Genomic DNA, 15415 nt, shown 5'->3' on the forward strand with positions numbered 1-15415 from the left:
CAAGCCACCTTTGTCTTTTGCCAGTTGTAGTGTACAATATTTCACTCGTGGTCTTTTACCATTCCATATAAATCTGGAGATCATTTTATCCCAACTTTTGAATTTTTCTTCTGGAACTTTGACAGCATTGAAAAAACTATAAGAGCCTTGGTAGAGTGTTCATTTTTATGACTTCAACTCTTGAGCTAAAATCTAATGGCAAGGTTGACCATCTTTCTATGTCTCTGCAAACCTGGAGATGGATCTGGTCATAATTTGTTTTGTAGAGATGAGTTATTTCTTTGGTTAAAGTGACACCAAGGTATTTCATAGTTTTTGATTGCCATTTCAGTTGGTACATTTTCTTAATTTCTTGAGATGGAGCATAATTGAATACCAAAATCTGTGTTTTATTTACATTTATTTTATATCCTGAGTGACTGCCATATATATTTATAAGCTGCATCAACTGTGTAAAACTTGTGTTGGGGTTATGTAAATATATCAATATATCGTCTGCAAATAGGCTAATTACGTGCTCCTGCCCTTTGATGTTGATTCCCTTAATCTCTTCATTCTGCCGAATAGCCTGAGCTAAAGGCTCATTGTATATAGCAAAAAGGAGTGGGGACAAGCAGCATCCTTGACGGGTACCTCTCTTTAGACTACCATTAATTTTTATTCTGGCTGTAGGATTTTGGTAGATAGTTTTGATACAATTAACTGAATCTTTGTTGAATCCAAATCGTTCTAATACTAAGTACAGAGAGTTCCAATTTACGCTATCAAAAGCCTTTTCAGCATCAAGACTTATCAAAATAGCACTGTTTTTCTGGGTTTGTATTGTATTAATAATCTGCATAGTCCTCCTAACGCTATCCTGTGTTTGGCGTCCTACAATAAAACCAGTTTGGTCTTCATCAATTAGATCACTGATAAATTTTTCATATCTTTGTGCTATGATAGATGTGTATATTTTGTAGTCCACATTAAGAATTGATATAGGTCTAAAATTACTGCAATATTCTGTGTCCTTTCCCTCTTTGGGAATTACAGATATTATAGTGTCTTTCCAAGAGGGGGGTAGGTGGCCTTCTTTAAGAGTGTAGTTGAAGGAAGATGTAAGTAGAGGTGTTAGTTCATCTTTAAAGGTTCAATACCACTCCGATGGGAAGCCATCGCTTCCAGGAGTCTTATTAGCCTTAAGTTTTGATATAGCTTTGGATACTTCCATAGGAGTTATAGGGGCTGTCAGGTTGCTATTTTGTTGGTCTCCAATAGATGGTAAATCAAGGGAATTAAGAAACTTTCTTTTTGCCTCTTCATTAGATGAAGGTGGTTGTGCGTAAAGATTTTTGTAGTATTCTTTAAATATATTTTCTATTTCTGTAGTGTTGTGTTTTATTTGGTTTGAATGGGTATCTCTAATCTTATATATTGTATTTAAAGCCTGTTGCTTCCTAATTCGCCTTGCTAGTATTCTAGTTGCTTTCCATTCATAATACTGTTGTTTCACAAATCTGTTTTTTTTCTCAATCTCTCCCCTTGAAATATTGTCTAATTCCTCCTTTTTGGATTTTATTTCTTGTAAAATTTGAGTATTTTGATTGTTTTGGTATTTTAATTCTAAATTTTTAAGTTCTTTAGTTAGATTAAGAAAGGCAGCCTGTTTAAGTTTCTTTTGTTGTGAGGTTATAGCTATTAATTTCCCCCGTATAACAGCCTTTAAAGTGTCCCATAGAATAGTAGGGCTAATCTCTTCTGTTTTATTTTCTTCAACATATCTCTTCATCTCCAATTTAATTTGTTCAATTATTATTTTATTATTCATTATGCCTATATTCAGTCTCCAGGTTGTATTCTTAAGTCTGTTATTTAAATGTACCGTTAAGTGAACAGCATTATGGTCAGAAATATCAGCGACTCCAATTTTGCATTCTTTCACCTTATGCAGGTCCCAGCTGTTCATAAATATATAATCAATTCTAGAATGAGTATTATGTGTGTTGGAGTAGTGTGTGTATTCTGTCTCTAATGGATTAAGTTCTCTCCATATGTCTAGCATTCCCTGCTCCTTCAATAATGTGTTCAAGAGTTTAGTTAGGTGAGTTTTATTTCTTTGTGTGCTTGTTGTGTCTATCTTATGGTCTAGAATTACGTTAAAGTCCCCTGCACACATCACTGTGCCCTCTGATTCTGATGCTATAGTTGTGAATAAAGTTTTAAAGAAATGTTTGTCACTTTCTGGTGGAGCATAGACATTGATTAATGTGACCATCCTATCCTCTAGTTTTCCTTTGACAATAATAAATCGCCCTTCTTTATCACTGGTTTCTTTCAAGCATTCAAACTTGATAGAGTTTTGGATCAATATTGCCACCCCTCTTTTGCGGCTCTGCTTGCATGTACTGTAGAAAGTGTTTCTATAACCAAATTTCTTTAGTTTCTCATGTTCTTCCTTAGATAGATGTGTCTCCTGAATAAAAATAATTTGGGCTTTAATTTTTTTCATTTTCAAAAAGACCTTGCTTCTTTTGATTGGATTGTTCAACCCATTCACATTTACTGACACCAGTAAGATATTGTTCATATTTGCTCTTGTAAGGTAATACACTTTTCATGTAACCATCTTGTAACCATGACGACTAACAAGGGCCCTGTAGGAACAGAGGGCAACTTAAAACATAAGGAACAAAACAAGAAATAGTTGGACCTCCAAGGGTAGGCGCATGCCCATGTTTGCGCCTCCCACGTTACCTTCGTGGGTTGAGGGGAAAATCTCACAACATACGAGGGCCCCTCGCTAGGTAGGTCTAGTCTTATTGTCCAGTAATGCTCGTGCATTAACCTCCTAGTAGAAGATACGTGCATAGCTACCGATCGGTTGTAATAAAAACAGACCATCTAATACAGTAACCAGTTTAAGGGGTGCAGTCAATATTTAGCATATTATTAACCGTTGTGTCTTTTAGCTAGATTACTTGAATGCACTCACAGTTTGTCCATTATTTCCTTTGAAATTCCTGTAGTCTCTGCTTGGCTCGCGCAGCAGCGTTCTCTGTGTTTCCAACCCGCTGCCACGGCAGTGTTCGCTGGAGCCGTTCTTCCGTCCCCGTCCTGGCCTTGTCCTTCCCGGGTATCTCCGCCGCGAGTCCCCGCCTGGTCAGCTCCTTTGCCGCCTCTTGCGCACTCTCGTATGCCGAGGGCCGGTTTCCCAGTGAATCTTGATTTTTGTCAGGGGTGTCTGAAAGCGTATTCCTTTATCTTTTAGGACCCTTTTGATGTTAATATACTCCTTTCTCTTCCGGACTATTTCAGTAGCGTAATCATGATCGAAAAAGAGTGCCCTGTTTTGATAGTGGATTTTTTTCTTCTATGCCTCCTTCAGTACAGTCTCCTTCACCGTATATTGGAGAAAGTTTACCACGATCGATCTTGGAGGTTTGTCGGCGTCCAGTCTCGGCATTAAGGCTCTGTGAGCCCGCTGGATCTGCAAGTCCATGTCCGACGGCAAAGGGAGCTCCTTTTCCAGGAGCTGTTCGATGAATTGTGCGGCGGAGCTGCCTTCTGCTCCCTCGGTCAAGCCAAATATACGGATATTATTCCGTCGATTTCTGCCCTCTTGGTCTGTCAGTCTTTCTTGCAGTATTTTTTGCTGTTGCAACGAGTGGAGAAGGGCGTCTTTCACTTCAATGTTCCAACTTTCTACCTCTCCAATTCTCAGTTCGGCTTCCTCAATCCTCGTAGTCTGTGTTGCTAGCTCTTTAGCTGTTTCTGTGAGCCTCTGGTTAATGTCCTTCTTGAAATCCTCTAGTTCTTCTTTCATTTCTTTTTTAATTTCCTCCGTGAATATCGTAAACTCGGCTTTCAGCTCAGTCTTGAAGTCTTGAATTTCTTTGACTATATCTTTGAGTCCCGAGCGTATCACTTCAGCCGGTTCAGCTTCCCTGTCCTCTCCTTCTCTCTCTGTATCCGCCATGTTAGCCATTGTGTCATCTCCGTCCCCGCTGGTCGAGTCGGACCATTTTCCCTGATTTTTCAAATTCTCGTGTCTTCTTAATTTCCTTCCCCCTCCCATCTTGCATTTGACATGACTATATCTTTCTTAATTGTTCGAGTTTGGGGATTTTTATCGACTATTGATCGGGAGCTTGTCGCCTATGCTGCCATTGTGAACGAGGTCAAACCGGAAGTCTTCAACAGCAGTTCTGAGATCTCTCCATAGGTGTTCAATGGGATTTAGATCTGGACTCATTGCTGGCCTCTTCAGAACTCTCCAGCTTTGTCTCCAACCATTTCTTGGTGCTTTTTGAGGTATGTTTGGGGTCATTGTCCTGCTGGAACACCCATGACCTTTGACCCAGACCCAGCTTTCTGACACTAGGCCCTACATTGTGGCCCAAAATCTTTTTATAGTCTCCAGATTTCATGATTCCTTGCACACAGTCAAGGCACCCAGTGCCAGAGGCAGCAAAACAACCCCAAAACATCGTTGAAGCTCCTCCATGTTTGACTGTAGGTACTGTGTTCTCTTCTTTGTAGGCCTCATTCTGTTTTCTGTAAACAGTAGAATGACGTGCTTTTCCAAAAAGCTCTACCTTAGTCTCATCTGTCCACTAAATGTTCTCCCAGAAGGATTGAGGCTTACTCAGGTACATTTTTGCAAACTCCAGTCTGGCTTTTTTCTGTCTCTTTGTCAGCAGTGGGGTTCTCCTGGGTCTCCTGCCATAGCGCTTCATCTCATTCAGATGACCACGTATGGTCCCAGCTGACACTTTTGCACCCTGAGTCTGCAGGACAGCCTGAATCTGTGTGGAAGTTGACTGAGGATGTTTATCCACCATTCCAACTATCCTGCGTTGCATTCTTTTGTCAGTTTTTCTCTTCCGTCCACGTCCAGGGAGATTAGCCACAGCTCCATGGTTATAAACTTCTTGATTATATTACACACAGTGGACAAAGGAATCTCAGGATCTCTGGAGATGGTCTTTAACCTTGAGATTGTTCAGATTTTTACACTATTTTGCTTCTTAAGTCTTCTGACAGTTCTGGGCTCTTCTTCCTCTCCTCCATGCTTGGTGTGACACACACAGACACACAACACAAAGACTGAGTCAACTTTCAGACGTTCTAACTGGCTTCAGGTGTGATTTCTAGATTGCAGCACCTGTTACTGCCACAGGTGAGTTTAAATGAGCATCAGATGCTGGAAATAAAATGATTTACCCACAGTTTTAAAAGGGGGACAATAATTTTGTCCGGCCCATTTTTTGATTTTTTTTTTTGTGTGAAATTATGTCAATTTTGTCTTTTTTCTTCAGATTTTTTGTGTTGTTCCAATGAACATGAAGGAAATAAACACATGTATACCAAGAACGATTGTAATTGCAACAGTTTCTGGGAGAAATGGTGAATTTTCTGGAAAAATTCCAGGGGTGCCAACATTTTGGTTTATGACTGTATGATTTTTGTTGTGATAAATGAAGAGGATTATTCTAGTAGAGACTATGAGATCCAGGTAACCCTCTAACAGCTGCTCTCTGATTGGTTCACAGGAAGACGGAGCTGTATGAAATGTGCTGGAGTTTAAAGGACGGACTCAGAGACAGTTTAGTGGCTGCAGCACCGTACGGAGGCCCCATAGGTACAAAAAACACTGACACACTTTAATACACACTAATACAGGTTAATTTTGTCAGGTTAACACACAGGTATAATCCCAGGTTAACTCACAGGTATAATCCCAGGCTAACTCACAGGTATAGTCCCAGGTTAATACACGGGTATAATCCCAGGTTAACTCACAGGTATAATCCCAGGCTAACTCACAGGTATAGTCCCAGGTTAATACACGGGTATAATCCCAGGTTAACACACAGGTATAATCCCAGGTTAACACACAGGTATAATCCCAGGTTAACACACAGGTATAATCCCAGGTTAACACACAGGTATAATCCCAGGCTAACTCACAGGTATAGTCCCAGGTTAACACACGGGTATAATCCCAGGTTAACACACAGGTATAATCCCAGGTTAACACACAGGCATAGTCCCAGGTTAACACACAGGTATAATCCCAGGTTAACAAACAGGCATAGTCCCAGGTTAACACACAGGTATAATCCCAGGTTAACACACAGGTATAATCCCAGGTTAACACACAGGTATAATCCCAGGCTAACTCACATGTATAGTCCCAGGTTAACACACGGGTATAATCCCAGGTTAACACACGGGTATAATCCCAGGTTAACACACAGGTATAATCCCGGGTTAACACACAGGCATAGTCCCAGGTTAACACACAGGTATAATCCCAGGTTAACACACAGGTATAATCCAAGGTTAACACACAGGTTTAATCCCAGGTTCACTCACAGGTATAATCCCAGGTTAACACACAGGTATAATCCCAGGTTAACACACAGGTATAATCCAAGGTTAACACACAGGTTTAATCCCAGGTTCACTCACAGGTATAATCCCAGGTTAACACACAGGTATAATCCCAGGTTAACACACAGGTATAATCCAAGGTTAACACACAGGTTTAATCCCAGGTTCACTCACAGGTATAATCCCAGGTTAACACACAGGTATAGTCCCAGGTTAACACACAGGTATAATCCCGGGTTAACACACAGGTATAATCCCGGGTTAACTCACAGGTATAATCCCGGGTTAACACACAGGTATAATCCCGGGTTAACTCACAGGTATAATCCCGGGTTAACACACAGGTTTAATCCCGGGTTAACACACAGGTATAATCCCAGGTTAACACACAGGTATAATCCCGGGTTAACACACAGGTATAATCCCGGGTTAACACACAGGTATAATCCCGGGTTAACACACAGGTATAATCCCGGGTTAACACACAGGTATAATCCCGGGTTAACACACAGGCATAGTCCCGGGTTAACACACAGGTATAATCCCAGGTTAACTCACAGGTATAATCCAAGGTTAACACACAGGTTTAATCCCGAGTTAACACACAGGTATAATCCCAGGTTAACACACAGGTATAATCCCAGGCTAACTCACAGGTATAGTCCCAGGTTAATACACAGGTATAATCCCAGGTTAACACACGGGTATAGTCCCAGGTTAACACACAGGTATAATCCCAGGTTAACACACAGGTATAATCCCAGGCTAACTCACAGGTATAGTCCCAGGTTAATACACAGGTATAATCCCAGGTTAACACACGGGTATAATCCCAGGTTAACACACAGGTATAATCCCAGGTTAACACACAGGTATAATCCCAGGTTAACACACAGGTATAATCCCGGGTTAACACACAGGTATAGTCCCAGGTTAACACACAGGCATAGTCCCAGGTTAACACACAGGTATAATCCCAGGTTAACTCACAGGTATAATCCCAGGTTAACACACAGGTATAATCCAGAGTTAACACACAGGTATAGTCCCAGGTTAACACACGGGTATAATCCCAGGTTAACACACAGGTATAATCCCAGGTTAACACACAGGTATAATCCCAGGTTAACACACAGGTATAATCCCAGGTTAACACACAGGTATAATCCCAGGTTAACACACAGGTATAGTCCCAGGTTAACACACGGGTATAATCCCAGGTTAACACACAGGTATAATCCCAGGTTAACACACAGGTATAATCCGAGATTAAGGAGCTATCTCTCATTGGTAGTTGTGTTTTTGTTCGGTGTCTGAGAGCGACCAATCACAGCAGTGACTTGGTTCTGTTAGAGTTCACCTGTGCAGGTACAGTCTTTTCCAGTAGGTGGATTTTTGAATGTAGTTTGTTTAAAATGTGTGTGAATGTTTTTTAACTTTTCCGTCATCATCTTTCTGAAGACTGTAAGATGAAGAAGCACATCTACAGTAGAGGAATAATAATGGTGAAGATCTGATGAAATGATTGGTGCTCTTTGCCTTTCTGTCTCTCAGCTCTCCTCAGAGAACCTCACAGACGTTCTCCCAGTTCTCGTCCTCAGTTGGAGATTTATTCTGCGTCTGGCGTCTCGTTGGCGAGCTTTGCGGTGAGTTGTCTCCTGGTTCAAGTTAAAGCTGTTTGATCACCTTTCCTTCAGGTTTGAGTTCAGTCATCTTCTCTGTGTCTCTCAGTGGAAGAGCGGTCCAGTGGTCCATCTGGGTTGGTCAGTCAGTGATGAGCTGTTGTGCATTCAGGAGGACGGATCTGTTCTGATCTATGACCTTTTTGGATCCTTCAAGAGACACTTCAACATGGGCCTGGTTAGTGTTACCCTCACTGTTAACAGAACTGAGTTCGTCTTTGTAGTAAAGTCTGTTTATTTCCTAATGCAGCCACAGTAGTAAGGATCATGCATTTGAGGGATGAGCAGCAGAGCTGAGGATGAAGGTCCAAACAGCTCATTCTCTTGTTTGATCATTGAAGTCTGAAGAAACAAGACTTGTTGACAGTTATCTCCTCCACACTTTAACCCTACGATCCGTGGACAGAATCGCTGAACAGACCGGTCCTCCACGTGTTCAGGTTCCAGCTCAAACAGGCCTGACGGTGAAGGGCAGTCCTGGCAGCCCTATGAGACCAGAGACTGGCTGTGTTCAGTCTGTTCTGGATCGTCTGGCCAGAGAGCCGTCGGCCATATCATCCTGCAGGCCTTGGCTGTGAATCTGTAGAAGACAGCCTATGGTACCTGAGTGCTGACAGGGAGAGAACATGGTCTTCTTGGGACGCCCAACAGCCTGTCTCTGTCATCCCCTGTTAGACGGACTTTGGCCTTTAGTCTGGAGATGGTTCTAGGGCTCTCTCCAGGTAAGGACCCGACTCGGTTTTGAGGAACACCAGCTTGGGGTTGTCCTGTCACACGGGCCCTATCCAGATCACTCAAACGTGGTGCAGACACCTACTGACCACTAGCAGGGCCCGTGGTTACAGGTGCTGACGACTAGGAGCCAATCAGGCTCCTGATGGTAAGGACCTGGGGGTCCAGAAGGGCCAAACAAGAGTCATTGGTAGAATTAGGTGCTTGGCATTGGCAGAGAAGATTTGGAACATTTTTCCTGGGCCAACCCTCATACTCAGCTCTGCTGCTCATCCCTCAAATGCATGTTCTTACAGATGTGGCTCCATTTACAGAGAAACAAACAGGCTACACTACGGGATACGATTTCATTACAAGAAGTGTTACGACCCTGTCAGCCCTAAGGAATCGTAAATAACCACTTCACTAGTTCAGTGGTTCTCAACCTTTTCAGCCCGCGACCCCCAAAATAAAGGTGCCAGAGACCAGTGACCCCACTGGACCCGCAGGTGGTTGAACACTGCCATGCAAAATTTGGAATAGTCGTGTGCAGACAAGGCCGTCTATAAGGGGGGGAAATTAGAGAGCTTTCTGGTACCCAGCCAAACTGGGGACCATGGAGGTCAACAAAACCATGGTCCATTGTAAAGTTAAGCTGTGATATCCATATTGTATATTCAACCTGAAAAAATAACCACTCCTATCAAAGACAAAATATATTTTTTTAGTCATTTGTGTAGCAAATAGGCTTCTCAAACATGCAAATCCCCTTTGTTACAAAAAGAATTATAATTAGTTTGAAAATTGCTACAGTGGGTTAATAATGGCCAAAAATGGTGGAAAAGATGGTGAAATTGGATTTTAAAAGTAGCTGAAATGGGTTAGAAGTTGCAAAAATTAGACAAAAATAGCGGAAAAAAAAGATACCAAAAATGAGTTAAAGTAAAAAAAAAAAAAAAAAAAAAAGGGCATAAATAGTGGTAAAAGGGAGTTAAAAAGCAGCTGAAATGGCTTTAAATTGGCAGAAATGGGTGGAAATTTGATGAAATGGGATGAAAAATAGTTAAAAATCAGGCAAAAAGGGTTAACTGAGAAACAAAAAAAGTTGGCAGATATTGGCAGAAATTGATTAAACTAACAAATTGGTATATAAAATGGTGAAATGTGGTTAAAATGGGAAAAAATTGGCATAAACTGTGGTAAAATGGGGTTAATAGTGGCAATAATGGGTCAACAGAGACAACATTAAGCTTAAGTGTCAAGAATTGGTTCAGAAGTGGCAAAAACGGGCAGAAAAAAGTGATAGAAAGAGTTTAAAACTGACAGAAATTGTTGTTAAAAGGCAAAAATTTGTTAAAACTGGTGGGAAAAATGATGAAAAAGGCATTAAAATTTGACCAAATTGGTGTAATTAAAAAATATTCTTAGTTTTTTTTAGGGCATCCGGAGACCTCCTCTCAGTGTCTCGTGACCCCGAAGAGGATCCTGACCTCAAGTTTGAGAACCACTTCACTAGATAATAAGCTTGTATATTTTATCTTGTATTTTTTATCCTGTTGTGTAAATAGGAAGTGGTCCAGAGCCAGGTGTTGGAAGCCAAGGTGTTCCACTCTCCATATGGGACTGGTATTGCCATAGTAACAGGCTCTGCCCGCTTCACCTTGGCGACCAACATTGATGAACTGAAACTTCGCAGATTACCTGAAGTTCCAGGTAAGAACAGGAACACCTGATCCACTGGGTCTGCTTCAGAGAATCAAAGGAAACTGAAATTAATGCTGAATGATTAGGACTGTATCTGTGGATCTGACGTTCAGGCCTTTTGGTGGGATGGAGGGGCGCTGCTCGTGTAGCGACCGGCAGGAGGGTGAATGTCTGTGTGCCTACCGTTGTGATTCTACGTCCTTCTCGTCTGTTTGATCGTGTTTTGTCTTGATCTGGGTGGCATATGTTGTGTCACTAGCTCGTCCCCTGTCCTGGACATTTGTGTATTCACCCGTTGAGGGATAACTGAGAATGGAGCTGTTTTTGGCACTCATCTGGTGGACTACAATCGCCATTTCACTGGGCTTCAATGACTTCTGTCATCACCTGCACCCCAATCTCACCTCCAGACTTCGATATACAAAGGACATGTTGCTGCAGTACAACACTCCCGCTCCTCTCTCAGATTCACTTGTCCAACACCTGGAAAATAACTCTATATATAGACACAATGAAAGTTTTAAGCATGCTAAAACACGGAAGCGGGGCAAAAGAGGCGGGGTTCGCCTGAGGCTGCGGCGACAAAAACTGAACCGCCTCCCGCTCCCAACAATGATTTTGGCCAACGTGCAGTCCCTCCGTAACAAAACGGATGAGCTTCACGCCAACGTGCTCCATCTCCACCAGTACAGGAACGCTTGTGTGCTGGCTCTGACTGAAACCTGGCTCTCTAACAACGATCCTGACTCGGACCTGCTCCTTGACGGCTTCGGGATTCCCTTCCGCACGGATAGAGACAGTGACATCACGAGGAAGTCCCATGGAGGTGGGGTCTGTCTCTATGTCAGCCGGAGGTGGTGCAACAATATCACCATCAGAGAGAGAGCATGCACCCCCGACATTGAACTGCTGTCCGTGTCAGTCTGCCCCTTTTATCTCCCAAGACAGTTCCCCCAAATTTTTATCACCGTGGTCTACATCCACCCTAAAGCTAACACCAAAAATGCAGCACACGTGATCAGACAATCCACAGAGAGACTACAGTCACTGTGCCCAGATGCTCCTGTTTTTATTCTTGGGGATTTTAATCAATGTAAATAGAGATCAACTCTGGCTCATTTTTAGCAGTATGTCACCTGCCCAACTCGTTTTAATAAGACACTTGATCTCTGCAATGGGTCCATCAGAGACGCTTTTAGATCATCCACACCCTCCCTTAGGATCCTCAGACCACAACACCATACTGCTGGAGCCTGTCTATAAGACAGTGTTAAAAAGGGAGGCTGCACAATTTAAAACTGTTAAAGTGTGGTCTCCAGACACTGTCCAGTGCTTGCAGGGGTGCCTGGACTGCACTGACTGGTCTGTGTTTATTCAGCCAGATGGACCCCAGAGCTCTTCAGGTGGTATGGATATACATGAACTTACCTCTACTGTGTGTAGTTACATTACTTTTTGTGAAGAGTCTTGTATTCCCACACGGCAGGCTAAAGTCTACCCAAACAATAAGCCATGGATAAACAAATCTTTAAAGCAAAATGATAAAGAGGAAACAGGATTTGTTCAAAAAGGGCAGTGTTGAGGAGATCAGAGAGGCAAAAAGACTAGTCAGAGCAGAAATTAAGAAAGCTAAACTCAACTATAAAGACAAATTGAACAGAAGTTCAACAGTAAGGATTTAAAAAGTGTCTGGAATGGCATGTCAACATGACAGGCACTCAAAAGTTAAAGAGTAGTAAGGTAAGATTAGATGGTTTTAATTCAGACAAGGAGTTAGCAGATAATTTTAATCGTTTTTATCTCAGGTTTGACACAGATAATTTTAGAGAAAAAGTAGATCAGATCAGGTTTGAAACAGCCTCTACCACGCAGCCTGTTTTTAATCTTGATTTTAATGTTGAAGACATAAGGATTTTATTCAGCAAAACCAAGACCAACAAAAGCCCAGGCCCTGATAACATCTCTGGTCACCTCCTCAGACACTGTTCAGATCAACTGTCCTTTATTTTCCATCATATATTTAAGAGCTCCCTAGAGCAGCAGACAGTTCCTGAACTCTGGAAAAGGTCGACAGTTGTGCCTGTGGCTAAGGTAAAATCCCCTAAGTCTATCAACGACTACAGACCTATAGCCCTAACCTCACTGGTTATGAAGGTTTTTGAAAAAATAATCAAACGAGAGCTGGTGGAGGCTGTGGAAGACGTTTTAGACCCTTTACAATTTGCATACAGGAGCAAAACAGGGGTGGATGATGTGGTTTTAACTCTTCTTAACTTTGTTTTTAAACACCTAGAAGGCCCAGCCACCCATGCACATTTGTTGTTTTTAGATTTTACCTCTGCTTTTAACACAATTCAGCCCCATATTTTAGCCTCTAAATTACTATCAAATTTTAACCTGTGTCCTAGTATTGGTGGCTGGTTTTTAGATTTTTTAACAGACAGATCCCAGAGCGTCAGAGTGAACAGTGCTCTGTCTGACGTCCTCCTCTCCTCCACTGGTTCTCCACAGGGCTGTGTCCTCTCACCCATTCTACACATCCTGTACACTGATGACTGCAGAAGTGTACACCCAGAAAGACATATCCTGAAGTTTGCGGATGACACAGTCATAGTGAGTCTGCTACAGGGGGAGGACACAGCTCCTGGCCCAGTGGTGGAGGACTTTATTCAATGGTGTGATGATTCATTTTTAAACCTGAACGTGGCAAAAACCAAGGACATGGACATGTGCATAGATTTTAGAAAGAACTCCAGCCCACCACTTTTAACAGTGATCAAGGGGGAGATTGTGGAGCATGTTACCAGTTTTAAATACCTTGGTGTGGTTGTCCACAATAAGCTGTCTTTTAACGAAAACACAGACACTGTTCACAAAAAATCACAGCAGTGACTGCACTTCCTCCGGATGCTCAACCGGTTTGGTGTGTTCAGCAAACTAATATCAGTGTTTTATCATGCAGTGGTTGAATCTGTCCTGACATTTGCCCTTATCTCCTGGTTTGGCAGCCTCTCACTGGGAGACAAAAACAGGCTAGAACATGTCGTTAAAGTTGCAAGTAAAATTATTGGTATGACAGTACCTGACCTGTCCACAACCTTTTATAAGAGGGTAAACTCTTAGGCTCAGGACATCAGACAGTGCCCTGATCATCCTCTCCATACTGAATTTGAGCTCCTACCCTCTGGCCGGAGATTCAGGCTACCTAAGGCTAAATCCAACAGGATGAAGAATTCATTTATTAGTCAAGCCATTACGCAACTGAATTTAAATTCTAAAAGTGAACTGTCATAATGCATTCTACTGAGTGATCAATGTATTAATAGCTCACCATTTTAGTGTTGTACCTAACTTGTGTGATTGTGTTTCCTATGTTTTATGTTTTTTAACTGCCTGCACAGCAAATTTCCCTTAGGGGACAATAAAGTGGAAAGTTGAAAGTTGAAAGTTGAAAGTTTAACCAATCAGAGCTCTGGGCCTCAAACCCATCAGAGAACCATCATCTGGAGTTTTGTTTTAGAGTCCACAGGATCGACCTAAACCACAATAAAGAGCAGAGCTGGGTCAATTCAGATTAAGAACTGTTAGATTCACAAATCAACAGTTAGCAAGTCCAATATTTAGTCCTGATTAAAGGACAATAAAAGCACAAACAGTGACTCAGACAACATAATGTCGATCTTAATGCCAGCTAAGCACATTTGATTCATATCCTCTCAGTCTGCCATGATCTTCATTTCCTCTACTATCGTCTCATTATCATCACAACCTTGTTATCATCAGCTCGTTATCATCAGCTTGTTATCATCAGCTTGCTGTAATTGTCTTCATCTCTCTGAAGGTCTTCAGGGGAAGCCGACCTCGTGGCTCGTCCTCTCCGTGGACAGACAGACCAAAGTTCTGCTCGCTGTTGGACCAGACCTCTTCATCCTGGACAACACGGCGTGCATCGCAGTGGTGAGGAACTGTGTCTACACTGCCCAGTGGGCTCCTTCTCTCTCTAAAAAAGTACCCAGAGAAAGGCGGAGGGCTCCTTCTCTCTCTAAAAAAGTACCCAGAGAAAGGCAGAGGGCTCCTTCTCTCTCTAAAAAAGTACCCAGAGACAGGCAGAGGGCTCATTCTCTCTCTAAAAAAGTACCCAGAGACAGGCAGAGGGCTCCTTCTCTCTCTAAAAAAGTACCCAAAGACAGGCAGAGGGCACCTTCTCTCTCTAAAAAAGTACCCAGAGATAGGCAGAGGGCTCCTTCTCTCTCTAAAAAAGTCTGTCTCTCACCTGTCTCTCTCTCACCTGTCTCTCACCTGTCTGTTTCTCACCTGTCTCTCACCTGTCTGTTTCTCACCTGTCTCTCACCTGTCTTTCTCTCACCTGTCTCTCACCTGTCTGTTTCTCACCTGTCTCTCACCTGTCTTTCTCTCACCTGTCTCTCACCTGTCTGTTTCTCACCTGTCTCTCACCTGTCTTTCTCTCACCTGTCTCTCACCTGTCTCTCTCTCACCTGTCTCTCTCTCACCTGTCTCTCACCTGTCTCTCTCTCACCTGTCTCTCACCTGTCTTTCTCTCACCTGTCTCTCTCTCACCTGTCTCTCACCTGTCTCTCTCTCACCTGTCTCTCACCTGTCTCTCACCTGTCTGTTTCTCACCTGTCTCTCACCTGTCTCTCACCTATCTTTCTCTCACCTGTCTCTCACCTGTCTCTCTCTCACCTGCCTCTCACCTGTCTTTCTCTCACCTGTCTCTCACCTGTCTGTTTCTCACCTGTCTCTCACCTGTCTTTCTCTCACCTGTCTCTCACCTGTCTGTTTCTCACCTGTCTCTCACCTGTCTCTCACCTGTCTCTCTCTCACCTGTCTCTCTCTCACCTGTCTCTCACCTGTCTCTCTCTCACCTGTCTCTCACCTGTCTGTTTCTCACCTGTCTCTCACCTGTCTCTCACCTGTCT

General features: G+C 42.7%; 1 protein-coding gene across 1 annotated transcript in view; it reads left to right on the forward strand.

Annotated features, from left to right (window-relative positions):
• Positions 1–15415, forward strand: part of LOC121506506 (vacuolar protein sorting-associated protein 16 homolog) — an 18160-nt gene that overhangs the window by 2135 nt on the left and 610 nt on the right. The window contains exons 2-6 of the mRNA XM_041782349.1: positions 5535–5623; positions 7933–8024; positions 8110–8238; positions 10340–10484; positions 14317–14735. Coding sequence (XP_041638283.1) covers positions 5535–5623; positions 7933–8024; positions 8110–8238; positions 10340–10484; positions 14317–14735 — 874 coding nt within the window. The remainder of the gene's footprint in view (positions 1–5534; positions 5624–7932; positions 8025–8109; positions 8239–10339; positions 10485–14316; positions 14736–15415) is intronic.

Source organism: Cheilinus undulatus, linkage group 24 (assembly GCF_018320785.1).
Source record: "Cheilinus undulatus linkage group 24, ASM1832078v1, whole genome shotgun sequence".
NCBI lineage: Eukaryota > Metazoa > Chordata > Actinopteri > Labriformes > Labridae > Cheilinus > Cheilinus undulatus.